Here is a 13,181-nt window from a genome sequence, read left to right on the forward strand (position 1 = left end):
CACGAATAAATTTTGTGACAGCGTAGCGACCTAAATTTACTTTCTGATCACAATTCGGGGTGTCGATAAATTCAAGATGCGCGTATGCATTCTGAGGAATTTACTTCGCGCCCGACGAATATCCCGCGAATCTCTCAGCGGTAATCGTACGCAAATATTAACGTACTCGCAATTGAAACTGACAAGGCAGTTCTCGAGTAAGCCGAACAGGAAACCTGGTGACGATGATGCGTTTAAAGGTGACGATGATAACCTGACCGCTGTCAAAACGAAATATAAGACCTTCCACGATGAGGAAGCGGATGTTATTCTCGACGTGAGCGAGGAGTTGCAGAAGATCAACCTCGAGGAAATAAGCGCTCAACAGGAGATTCATGATCCTTACACCGATATAAATTTAAGCCGTGAGTGCAAATAACCTCTAAAGAGGTTATGTGATAATATATATGTTAAAATTAGGGAATTTTTCAAATAATTGATAATAATTAATAATTTTATATTTATAATTATTATTTATATCATAAAATATTAAAATAATATTTTAATAAAATATAATATAGGTATATTGATAATGAATATATATTTATTGCAAAGAATAATAAATATAATAAAATTTGATAATAATATAACAAGTATATTAACAATATAATGAATACAATAATAATAATAATAATGAAATTTATATATGTGTCAGATGGTACTACTGGTGTATATGATATTGAAGACCTCGTTGCACTGATGAAAAGAGACAAGGTAAAGAACATCTTTGTCGCTACAGTGCCAAAGGAATATGCTTATGTGGACTACATCGTTGTGGTAACTGCAAAGTCACAAAAGCACATGAATTCTCTTGCAACCTTTGTACGCAAAGTTTACAAACTAAAGAGGCATCAGACCGATTTGATACCCAAAATTGAAGGAAAGGATTCGAACGATTGGATAGCTCTAGATTTAGGTAGATAAATTTCTTTCTAAATTGAAAAATATAATATATCAGCATATTTGTAAATCTCTTAAATTTTTTAAATTCAAATCTAATTTATATTTTCTTAGATTTATATTAATTTGAAAAATATACTTTTGATGACAAAAATTAAATTTACACATTTATGTAATGAAAAAATATAGTGAAAAAAATTTTAAAGATACTTAATTGCATTAGGATCAAAATAAAATACATAAGCAATAAACATAACTGCAGATTCAAGAAAGCTTATATAAATTTGTTAATCTTTTAAATTATTAAAATTATTAATTAAAATTAATTATTAAAATAAGTTATGTATATCATTATGTGTTGTAGGAAACATCGCTCTACATATCTTTTCTCATTCTGCAAGAGAGCATTATGATTTAGAGACTTTGTGGACAGTTGGTTCGCAATACGATGATAAGACTAACGAGTTTCAGGAATTAAATATTATGGACAAATATAATGCCTTCTTGGCTAATCTTCAACCAGCTGACAATGTTTGATGATTTATCTGTATATAGTATAGATATAAGCTCTATAAGATAAATAAGGTGAATAAAAAATGTTGAAATTAATAATTTTATTAATTGTATCTCTATAATTATGAAATTTATATTACATTATCGAAACATCAAATGATTTCCTATAATTTTAGTTCTACAAAATATATAACTAATTTTTAAATATTTTCAAACATATTTTAAATATATTTATTTTAAAATATATAACTATTTTTAAATATAATGAATATTAATATTTTATGTTGTGTCAAATCCAAAAGAGATAAATTTTCGAAAATTAAAACTTATAAATTTTAGTAATGTTTTTTTAAGCAAGTGACACATCTTGTATATCATTGTTTATGATTTATCTGAACGTATTTGCTTTTCTTGTATTTATAATATTTAATATTATAAATATATATATATATATATATATATATATATATATATATATATATAGATATTAGATTTGTTCTTTTTAGCTGAACTGGTTACACTAGTTCAGAATTTGTCTCTTCCTTCCCCATTGGAAATTGGAAGGAAAGTTGGAGACATAACCTAACTTTTGTATCCACATGTGATGACTGATGACAGATGTTCATGGTGTTTACACAACTGACAATTATACATATGTTCGTGATTATATGGTTATTTCATTAATTTATTTTATAAGAGAATGGAGCTTATTGCATCATAATTGCAAGAAATACATATTACAATCATAATTTCGGAATACAACGAGTGAAAGTGGGAAGTGACGTTACGAGAAATTTTTTCGGTTACGTTTCATCGTTTTCCGTGTTTACATTTTTGAACTCTTAATTTCAGAAAAAATAAATATAAATACAGACGCGCATGTTTTTTCGTATTTGTTCTCTCTCAACATGTCAGATGTATGTTTCAATGTTCGTAGAACGAATTGATATTCACGCCGGCAAGAAGGTTCGACGAAAGCTCCTCTAGAACAGTATTTCAATATCGAAAATTATGGATGTGAGCGCGTTATTCAAGGCCACCGTGAGAACGGTGGACTCTCGCAACAAAGAGCTCGGTACCCCGACGAGCACGCCGGCGAGGAGAGCGGCCGCCAAGAGTACCTTCTGCCTGAAGGCGCACGCGGTCGTCGTCCAGATCTCGAAGCTGCGCGAGCTTCTGCTGGAGAATCGTAAAGCCTACCTAAACTTCTCTAGCTACCTGTCATCCGCACCGCGTATGACGGACGCGGAACGCGACGAGATCGACATTGGGGGACAGCAGATAATGAGCACGTGCTCGCAGCTGGTCAAGGACCTCAGGAGGGAGATCGCGACGTCCGCGGAAGACCTGTCCCGGCAGAACGTCGAGCACCGCGAGATTATGCTGCTGCTGATAGAGGATTATCTGAAGAACGTCTGTCATATATACTCGGAGCAGAAGGCTATGCGGGTCAAGAGGGCTGTGGAGATGCAGAAGATTGCCAAGCTACAGGCGGATCCTAAGCCCGATCGGCCGGACATGAGGAAATCGGCATTGAATGCGACAGAGAGATCCACGGACGATCGCGAGACTAAAAGTCATTCGACCGAATCGAGTCCGATGAAGATACAGGAGATAAACGAGGATGTTAATACGTTGACGTATGAAGAAGAACCATCAGCTGAAGACATCCAGATGTTCGAATCGGAGAACGAGCAGTTGTACAATGAACTGAACAATGTGGCAGAGGAAGTTAAACAAATCGAGAGCAAAGTGGTTCACATTGCCGAGCTTCAGGAGATCTTTACGGAGAAGGTTCTGGATCAAGACAAGGATCTGGACAGGTTGATGACGACGGTAGTCGGATCCACGGAGAATGTAAAGGAGGCCAACGAGCAGATTCGACAAGCGATCCAACGGAATGCTGGTCTCAGGGTGTGGATCCTCTTCTTCCTTCTGGTAATGTCGTTTTCGCTACTGTTCCTCGATTGGTATAATCCATAAGATTTAATTAATCTTAATTGCTACTACATGAGAGGGAGAGAAGGATAATTAGAAGGAATATTCAGTACAATCCATAAAACGTAAATCTTCAAATTATTTTAATCTGTAATTATTTTTAATTAGTGGATTACAATCAGAGCTCCCTATTCGAATAAAAATTTGTAGCTACTTTTTTTATTCACGACCAGAAAATTCCAAAGTATTTGCGGCCAAAATTTCAACTGCATTTAAAAAAATCTCATATTCGCATATTTAAATCTGTTCCCCATGAAATGAGCAGTTTTGACTGTAATTCACTAATTAAAAATAATTACAGACTAACAATATTATATTATGTAATTAATAATGTATATTAAATTTTATGGATTGTACCAATTCGCAGTAATTATCTTTTTGTAAGTGTAACAAAAAAAGGAACGAGTGTGGAAAGATAGAAGGACAAAAAGAAAGAAGAACGTCTCCCAAAATATGTGTTGCTATATTTTATCTCCTCAGACATCATTGTACATAAGCTACAATTAACTTATGAGTAATAAAATTTGTATAATATATATATATATTTACTTATGTACACGCGCACCTTTACATAATGCACACACAACATATACATACACTTTCTCTATCGTTCGTTAATTCAATTTTGTATTTTGTCAGCCGTTTACTGCTGGTTGATAATTACTAGAGAAACAAAATCGTATATATTGCTCTATGGAAAAATTAATTCTAATAATTATCAATCAGCATATGTGTATATGTTTCTAAAGGTACATGTAAAAAAATCTTTCACTTTTTATAAAAAAAATAATTAAATTGATTAAATGACATAATCGATAGTTAACAGGCAAATTATATCACATATAAAATAGATGTTTATATTTGTAAAAATTAATAGAAAGCGGGTAAGAATTTGATATATGTGTTTACTGAAGTAATGTGAAATTGTCGTTTGCCCATTCTGATTGAAATCACTCCCGCGTTTTTTCTATTTTTACCAAGTATAAACGTAATCACACAGTTATTTTGAATACTTTCAAAACGCTGGACTTACTACATTATGTATATTTTTTTTATTTATAAATACATTTATATATTGTATATTTTATTATATATATATAATATATATATAAAATAAAATATATATACATATATTGCTCATTTGATATATTTTGTTGTGATACAAATAAAGTAAAATTTTATATATATATATATATATATATATATATATATATATATATATATATATATATATTCATATATGTATATAATATATAATTATTATATATTATATATATAAATACATATAAATTTTTACTATTTGATATCGCATAATAAAATATCATATCAAATGAGTAATAATATTACATCAAATATACAATAGTAAGAACAGAAAGAATATAGATTGCTGCATCCGTGATTTCTTTAGAAAATTATGATAGAAATAAAACGACAATTTCCGTGTAATATATTATTATTGAATTAAAAACAATAGTAGAAATATGTAAAAAAATAAAACTGAAAAACCTTGTAATTCATGATCGCACTAAGTTGTTTTACGTCTTAAGCCTGTGGCACACGATTTTATCTGCTGAATTGTTTGCATGCGCCTATCCTGGCAATCTGCTGTCTGCTAGACTAGAAATTGTATGTCTCCTGTTGACTGATCTGCTGAATTTTCGCGATAGAATAAGTGCTATTTTTCTTGCATGGTCTTATGCTGGCTTATTACTAGAACGAATCAAGATACATATGAAACCAAACCAGCAATAGTTAACAGCAGTGCCAGCAATGCTACCCACACGGTAGTAAATATATAAGTCCAGTTTATTAACAATTAAGCAGATTAAATAGTATCGTATGTTTCACGGGCTTTGTGCGAGATAAAGGTAAATTTTTTAAAATGAGAAAAGAAAAAATCTAGTTTTTATATGAACATAATATGGGATATATAATATAGGATAAAACAATAAATTAAGCAGTTTTCTTAATGTAATATGTAATTGTATTTGTAACGTGGATGCTGATCATGTTGGCAAGTTTTACCTTCAATTAAGCACTGAATCACCCACGTAGTCGACACTATTGGAATTTGTAATTGATTTGCTCTGTTCACAGCCCACGATGGGCATTTCCGATTAGACAGAACTATTTTATTCCTACTGGCGAAATCCATTGTTTCCATAGCTCCTAAAAAAATACAATTCAATAAGTACTTGTATAAATATTGTAATCGACTAAAAGAGTTGTGTTTAAAAAAATTTTACAAAAAACAATATGTATATATGTAAAGTTCTACTAAGCAAATATAAAAACCGGATAAAGTGTAGGGGCTAAATAAGAGACAGATGTAGAAAACAGGATGCAAAAAATTATGTTCAAAAAATAAATTTAATAACGTTATGGTCTTTTCAGATTTTTAACTGTCAAATTGACCAAAGATTTTTTTAGCATTTTGCAGTCATGCGATTTGTTAGAGTCTCCTCCTTTTTATTATTCTTCCTTTATTTTCAACCTTGGCCTTTTCAATTTATCTTAATATTGCACAAGAATATCTTACAACAATATTTAATCATTGAAGAATAATATCAAATCCGTGATTAAATTCGCTCTTATATATCTTTTCTACCAACTAGAACTGATAAAAGACTTGCCATACTTGATGTTAGAATTACTAAAGACTCCTGAATACTAGAATATATTTTAATTCTATATAAGTATTTTTTAATACATAGCTGTATAACTTTATTTTTTTTTATATGACATAATTTCTTTTATTAATTTAACAGTTGCTGAAAATAATCTAAAAAAAGGACTGAAACGTTATAAATTATTAAATTTCATTTTTTAAGTCAATTATTTGCGTCAATTTTTTTCTTAGCTCTTATTTTCTCGCTATCTGTTATCTGTTTTTGTATTTTAATTTTCATAAATCTATAATATATATAATTTATAGCATCGGTAATAAAAAGAAAAATAGAATACCTAAGTCATCGACGATTATGACTACCGCGCCCGCGTTGTCGCAAACTTGCCGCCAGAATGTGACAAACCAACTATCAGATACTAAATTGGGAATTATTACGATGGTCTCCGACAACGGCTTATCCTTGGCTTCGAACCTTTCTACATACTTCTTTTTCTGTAAACTCCAACCAGTTGGAAGCTCTTCCTCCCCTTGTGTTACTCTCTTTCCCTAAAAACAGACATTTGTAATGATAAAAATAAAATTATGATAAATGTAACAAATTACAATGAAGAAATTATAGTAAGAAAAATATTATGAAACGAATATATATATATATATATAATAAACGTAAAAAAATACGAAATATCCGACATGCACAATTAAATAATCATTGTGGAACAAGAAATGTCAACTTACTTCTGAACAGCATCTAATGATCCATCTGTGATTGCACATGGGGATGCCAACCGATAGGCACAGAACGCTTTTTGCCGTCGTGTTCGGTACGTTTGTGATAAGTGTCGTATTTTTATACTCTTCCCTTGGTATCTGATCGAAGTTCTCGTAAATCTTACCGCCGCCCGCCAGGATCTGCGCGTGTAGCCTATCGCGTACGAATGGTCGCTCATTCCATTCCTCCTCGTTCTCGGTCTCGACTTCTGTGTCGGAAACTTCTATTTCTATACTCGATGCGGGTTCTTTAAATCTAAAATAAAATAGAATAATTTAATGGCTATTATATAGTAAAAGAAAATTTAATGTAATAATATACTAATGATGGTATAAATTTTAATTAAAAGACGAAGAAATATGAAAAGAAGGCGAATAAAGCTCTATTTTAAAAGAATATTATTTTATTTTATTTAATATCAAACCTATTTTTAACTAATATTTTTCTTTTATTTTCAGAATTCTCTTAAAACTGTGAAATTAAATAAATGAAAGAAAATACCTCTCACACATTTTCACGTCTACGCAAGTGAGGATGAACGATTTGTCTTTGAAAATGGTGGAGTTCGCCGGTGGGATCGGACCAAGTGTGGCGATGATCTGTGGATCTTCTATCTTCTTCTTGTTACGCGACTTGCCTTTAATTCTGTTTTGTGGACCCTTTACAATCTGCTCGCACGGCGTGCCGATGATCTCCCTCTGTACACCTCTTAGAACGTACTCGTCCTCGACCTGAGCCGATCCAACATTCGAGTCGCTCGACATGCCCTCGTTCTCCGACGTGTCCTTTAATCTGGACATACCGGACACAGAAGGTTTCGAAGATCTGGTCTTGCTTGTCGAACTGCTTATTCCACTATCCCTAGACTTAGGAGTCGAGAAGACGGGCGTGCCAATTCGCTTGGAACGTCGTTTGCCATCCACCAAGTTGTCAAGCGTCACCTGGCCGAGCGCTTTTGGCGTGCTCGGCAGAGAGCCCTTGTCCAAGGATTCCACCTCCTCTTTTAGTACCTGCGCCTGATCGTTCGAGAGGAAAATATCTCGTACCTGCACGCGCAATCGCTCACCATCGTCGGTCTCTACCGTGTAATACGTATCGCTGTTATCCTCGCCTTTGTTTATCGTCGAGGTCGACGTATGGGAGTCGATGATGATGCCGCAAGAGCCGTAATCGTTGGTCTTTGTAGTCGCGTACACGGACAGACCCTCCCTCAGAATCTTTGGTATTGGTATCACAAACTCCGGTATGAGTGTCTTGCTCTTACCGTCGTAAAAATTCACTTTGTATTTGGTCTTGAGTCGATCGCTCACCACGCCAGGATAATAATTTTTGTCCGACCATTTGGCAAATACGCTTTTACCGACCAGTTCGTCGGCCGGATCGTTTTGCAGCGACGAATTCGCCAGGCCGTCCGTGTCCAATTTATTCTCCGTACTTTCTAATCTGCTCTTCTTCCTGGACGGTGTGTCGGTCTCCGTGACGAAGGAAGCGTGCAGAGTCGGCTCGGTATTTATATTCACCATGTCCTCATTGCCGTTGGTCTGCATGACGTTTGATCTCGTCACTTTGCCCCTCTGTCTTTTCACAGCCTTTCCCTTCTTCGTGTTCTTCGGCGTGGTAGTTAACTCGAGTTTTGCATCAATCACGGCGGTTTCTTCCGGCGTCGATGAACGCACAAAGTTATCTCTCAAGTGAGGATTACGATGATCCAGCTCGATGTTGCTGATATTCGTCGCACCAAGCTCAGAGTTCGCGTAACTCAGGATCGTCGCGGTCATCAAGTGGTGATTTTTCCACTCGCGCGTCACGCGATCGTAAATTTCGTCCAATACCAGCTTGTCTGTCAGTAACGATTCGTGAGAAGACTTCTTCACGTATCTCATTGGTCCCATCGGGTAATGTGCCTTTAGAGCAATTTTCGCGGCTAGAGCAGCGGCGCTGGACGCCGAGCTCGATGAGCTGATGGATGACATTATAGACAGTCGGGAAGGGTTCAGTTGGTATAATTGGGGATTGCTATTGACGGAACAAGGTGGTGAATCCTTGTTGTCGGAGATGTCCGCCAATGAAGACTGACTGTCCTCGTTCTTTTGCCTACTTGTAGACTCGATTATCACGGGCTCGCAATTCACCGCCGTCAGTTCCTTGTTCACATGTTCTTTCGTGTTTTCGTCCATGTGAATCACGCACTTCAGTTTGACATACATACCAATCTCTCGCTCCACCTGTAATAATATATATATAATAATATAATTATAAAATTATATAATTATAATAAATATAATTTACACATATCTTTTTTATCTAACCAATATTCTCTATAACTTTCTTTATATTTAAATTAATTTGTGAATCTTTTTATATGATAGAAAAGATGCAGGAAGACAAAGTATCTATTATGTTTGTACCTGCACGGTTTTGGTCGACGCAGTGTTGTGAATTGGATCAGATTTTTTTTTCTCTTCCGCATTGGGCGTATCATTGTCACTTATATTAATCAGCTCAATATTGTCCGGATCCCTGAACACGAAGGAATTACTCTTGACGTTATCTTGCTTTTTCACATTGTCTACGTTGTCAGGTTTCGTAAAGATTGACCCATCACACCCGGAGAACGCATCCGATTCCATGCTCAGAGTTCCATCGTTATCGGTCTTCTTGGATTCGAGGCTACCGTTTACCATCCTATCGTCTGACGTTAGTGGTCTCGAATCCCACGACTCTTTCACGCTCTCTGTAGACTTGTAGCTGAAATCGATGCTACTCTTTTCCACGGATTGTATCTCAGAGCCCTCTCCAGAATTCAAGATTCGTCCTGGATGAGTCCTCTCGCTATCATCTCGCGAGTCGTCGACGATTTCGACGACTTCCGGCTCCGGTTTGTTTTTTTTGCCGTCGTATATCACTTCGGTTGACGAGTCCACAATTTTGTCGCCTTCGTCTTCGTCGATCTCCACCACTTCCTTTGATTTATTTTCATCGTTATTAGCAGTTTGATTCGCACCTTCTTCGTATATCACTTCTATGCTGGTGCGAAGTTTGATCTGAGAAGATGAGGTTTTTTCATCATTATTGTCGGTTTTCTCGATGCAATTTGCGTGCTCAATTTTATTATCTTCGTCAAAAATTATTTCGGTATCCTTTACTTCTACCGATTTATCCGTTTCGTCTAACGTTTCAACGACAAATTTCTCGGCAGCCGTCGAATCAACGTTCCTATTCGCTTCAATCGGCAAATCTTCCATTCCTTTGTCTTCCACTTGTGAGTCACTTTCGTTTATGGAATTTACGTTGACGACAATGCTGTCATTGGCGCTGACGTCGGTCAGTTTCGCGGAAACATTCAGATTTTCGTCCTTCTCCATACTGCAACGTTTCTCGGAGAAGACTTCCTCTTGTTGATTTGCTTGTTCGGACTGATGAGGGGCCTGTGCCTTATCATCATTAGTTGTTGTACATTCAAAGGGACTCGACAAAGAGTTTTGAGTAAATTCTTGATTGGTTGGATCCTGAGTCTCCTCTATTACGACGTGCTTGTCGATATTTTTGAATAAGTCTTGATAGGAGTCATCAGATTCGTCAGATTGACGACTCTCTTCTTCCTCATTCTCCAATCGTTTCTCAGAATCCACTATATCTTCCATAGAGACCGTTCTAGCGATTTTAGAAGGTAGTTCGTCGATGGGCTCAGCTCTACGTTTCAAATTCGTAGCATCAATATTGCTGACAGCTTTCCTAGATGGCGAGTGATTTTGCGGAGGTGTAGCTTGAATGATTTCGTCTTCGTCAGAAAGTTCATCTTTCTTCTCCGAATCATTCACATCACTGAATACATTCCCTACACTCTCGCTTTCCATTACTTTTTCATCTCCGATATTTTTTACTTCTTTATCATTTGTGGCCACTACTTTATCATCTGTTTGTGACGTGTCTGGAATCTGCTGTAGATTCGATTGTCCAGCAGAATCTTGATGATTAGCGTCTTCAGCCTCCATAGAGAGCTTTGTTTTTTCTGTCATGCTCTCATCTTCAACAATTAGATGAAAATCTTGGCTTTCATTCCAGCTTGCGTGTTGGTTTTCGTTGAAAATTTTCCTTTCAGAATCCTCATTGGAATTTTTACAAGTCTCTTGTGTATCTGGCACACAGCTGTCCATTTCCTCTGGATTCGACATTATCGATAGATTGTTATACGCATTCTAGAAATAAAATTAATTGGTGTTATTATATTTTTTCTGTCAATAGACTGTGATTTTGATATCGATATAGATATATTGCATTATTGATATAAATATTATTTATATATAAGGATAAAAATATTTTTAAGCACTTATTCCTCCAAGAACATAAATATCCACATTATTCTGAAAAAGCGTTATTTAAATAATTAATTTATTTTATTTAATTGATAATTATCAAAAATTATTTTATAAAAAAATTTTGTCCAATATCACAATTAATCCTTCGCGCTTCTTCGTCAAAATATGTTCGCGTATAAAAAAAAATATATATAAAATTTTAAATTAAAATTTTAATTTCTCAGTAATTTATTAAAATGTTGATATTTATAAAAAATAAACTCACTAAAAAAATTGGCAGAAAAAAATATATAAAATTTTAAATTAAAATTTTAATTATAAATATTTAAATATAAAATTTTAATTTCTCAGTAATTTATTAAAACTTTGATATTTACAACAAATAAAGTCACTAAAAAAATTGGCAGAAATGTTCAATAAAAATTGCTAAGAATGGCAATTACAAAACTCGAATACAACCACGTGTCCGCATTAAATCAGTTCTGTCACATTAATAAAATCTGCGATTGTAAAACGTATACACCTATACGTTGCACGTGTACTTATATTTAAGGAGCGTGCCTCGCGATAAGAGATAAGAGCGTACGAATGAACATACACACGATTGAACGATGAATTAGCGAATCTCGCGTGCGGTACGTAGTTATAATGGCGACAAAGGGGGTTACGTCGGGAGCGGCTGGCTCCGGATGACGGGATGGGAAGGCGTGCGAGAGATACTCACCGAGAGACTTATACTTGGCGTCGCGTCCCTTCCGACCGGGTCCTATCCTACCTTACGTCCTCGGATCCGAACAACGCATTTGTATCTATCACCTATATACGAGCGATCCCCACGTCTCGCTGGTCCACCACGGGAGTCGGCGACACGTTCCGGTTAATTTCCCCAAACTTTCCACGCCGCGCCGACAGAGACGGAATGGTTCCGCGCGCAAAAACACATCGAAGAAGCCGGTTGCTCGTGAAGTAACCGCGCTCCGAGATGCCGCTTCCCTTTCCCCCGTCCTCCGTTCGTCGCCCGTCGTGCAAAACGTTGAAACAGCTTTTCCGGTAAGAAAACAACGACGGACGAAAGTAATTGGCTGTTGAATAGAGAATTTTTCAAGTCCCGAAAATGTTACCATTTGACAGCCAATCGTGTGACGGTATATTATCCAATAGCTCTTTTGATTTTATGTCGTCAAAACGGAGTGCGCATGCGCGAAATAAGTAAGTTACTCAATAGCATCATCTAAATTTCTCATACAAATCAGATTGGTGGATCGTTGCATCAGATCCACCAATCCGTTGAACTATATCCTAACCGGAATGAGCGCAGCTATTGTTCTTGGGTCACGTGACCCGTCTTGAAAGAGAGAGCAACATCAGAGTAGAGTTCTCTCTTTCCAAAATATACAATTTATGTAAAGTTAGGGTACTATGTTATGCGCATCGTGCGAACGTAAATATAAATAATCTCAATAATAATAAATAATTATGGTGGAAAATTGTAGTATTAATTAATAATCTTTAAAGATTGCGGAAATATTTGGCAACCAACAAGTAACATCACATACTACACGTTAAACAAATATATTTGCATATTAATAAATTATATATGTATATATTAATATTTATATATGTCAAAAATTTTTTTCATACGCCATGAAAAATGACAAATTAAAACGTTGTCAATTCGGATTTGAAAAATATTTTTCTTGAAAATATGAAAATATGCATATATAAAAGATTAAATCATGTAATTGTTTATATTTTAAGACAAATTATAATACTAATAATCTAATATATTATTAAATATTTTATAGATTTCCTTTACGAGATAAAAAGAAACTCGTAAAATAGACGTCTATCAGAAAATCTAAATATAATTATAAACATGGTTATATATTTTGAATAAAATATATTTTTATGAATTATTTTCTTTCTTAATATTCTATCACATAATTATGATATAAATTATTTGTATTATACATTATTTGATTGTTATTTTAGTTTATTAAAGCTTATTGAAGAC

At 34.8% G+C, this 13,181-nt stretch overlaps 2 protein-coding genes across 5 annotated transcripts; one reads left to right on the forward strand and one right to left on the reverse strand.

Annotated features, from left to right (window-relative positions):
• The first annotated feature begins 35 nt into the window (after positions 1–35).
• On the forward strand, positions 36–4,202 carry LOC140673943 (syntaxin-18). 3 transcript variants are annotated; one of them, XM_072907209.1, is made up of 4 exons: positions 36–404; positions 695–955; positions 1,304–1,524; positions 2,390–2,514. In XM_072907209.1, exons 1-3 carry the CDS (start codon positions 77–79, stop codon positions 1,474–1,476), a joined length of 762 nt encoding a protein of 253 aa, XP_072763310.1. In that variant the 5' UTR covers positions 36–76; the 3' UTR covers positions 1,477–1,524; positions 2,390–2,514. The 3 variants fall into 3 exon arrangements, with proteins under 3 accessions (XP_072763310.1, XP_072763309.1, XP_072763308.1); XM_072907208.1 differs by lacking the exons at positions 36–404; positions 695–955 and having other exon boundaries at positions 1,396–1,524; positions 2,390–4,202; XM_072907207.1 differs by lacking the exons at positions 36–404; positions 695–955; positions 1,304–1,524 and adding an exon at positions 1,955–2,108 and having other exon boundaries at positions 2,390–4,202.
• A 596-nt stretch (positions 4,203–4,798) lies between these two features.
• Positions 4,799–12,176, reverse strand: LOC140674100 (uncharacterized). Of its 2 annotated transcripts, XM_072907453.1 has the most exons (7): positions 11,892–12,176; positions 9,257–11,047; positions 7,350–9,073; positions 6,815–7,103; positions 6,415–6,625; positions 5,476–5,619; positions 4,799–5,160 (listed from the first exon to the last, which is right to left on the reverse strand). In XM_072907453.1, the coding sequence occupies exons 2-7, from the start codon at positions 11,021–11,023 to the stop codon at positions 5,126–5,128; spliced, it is 4,170 nt and encodes a 1,389-aa protein (XP_072763554.1). In that variant the 5' UTR covers positions 11,024–11,047; positions 11,892–12,176; the 3' UTR covers positions 4,799–5,125. The 2 variants fall into 2 exon arrangements, with proteins under 2 accessions (XP_072763554.1, XP_072763553.1); XM_072907452.1 differs by lacking the exon at positions 4,799–5,160 and having other exon boundaries at positions 5,356–5,619.
• Positions 12,177–13,181: the final 1,005 nt, after the last annotated feature.

This window comes from Anoplolepis gracilipes, chromosome 15 (genome assembly GCF_047496725.1).
Source record: "Anoplolepis gracilipes chromosome 15, ASM4749672v1, whole genome shotgun sequence".
NCBI lineage: Eukaryota > Metazoa > Arthropoda > Insecta > Hymenoptera > Formicidae > Anoplolepis > Anoplolepis gracilipes.

Excerpts from the sequence above, each read along its gene's own strand:
- LOC140673943 (XM_072907208.1), top strand. The coding sequence starts at position 2,464 with ATGGATGTGAGCGCGTTATTCAAGGCCACCGTGAGAACGGTGGACTCT.
- LOC140674100 (XM_072907452.1), bottom strand. The coding sequence starts at position 11,023 with ATGTCGAATCCAGAGGAAATGGACAGCTGTGTGCCAGATACACAAGAG. Across the intron at positions 6,626-6,814 it reads TCATTAGATGCTGTTCAGAA|GGAAAGAGAGTAACACAAGG; the intron begins GTAAGTTGACAT and ends GTCTGTTTTTAG. Across the intron at positions 5,620-6,414 it reads CATAATCGTCGATGACTTAG|GAGCTATGGAAACAATGGAT; the intron begins GTATTCTATTTT and ends GTATTTTTTTAG.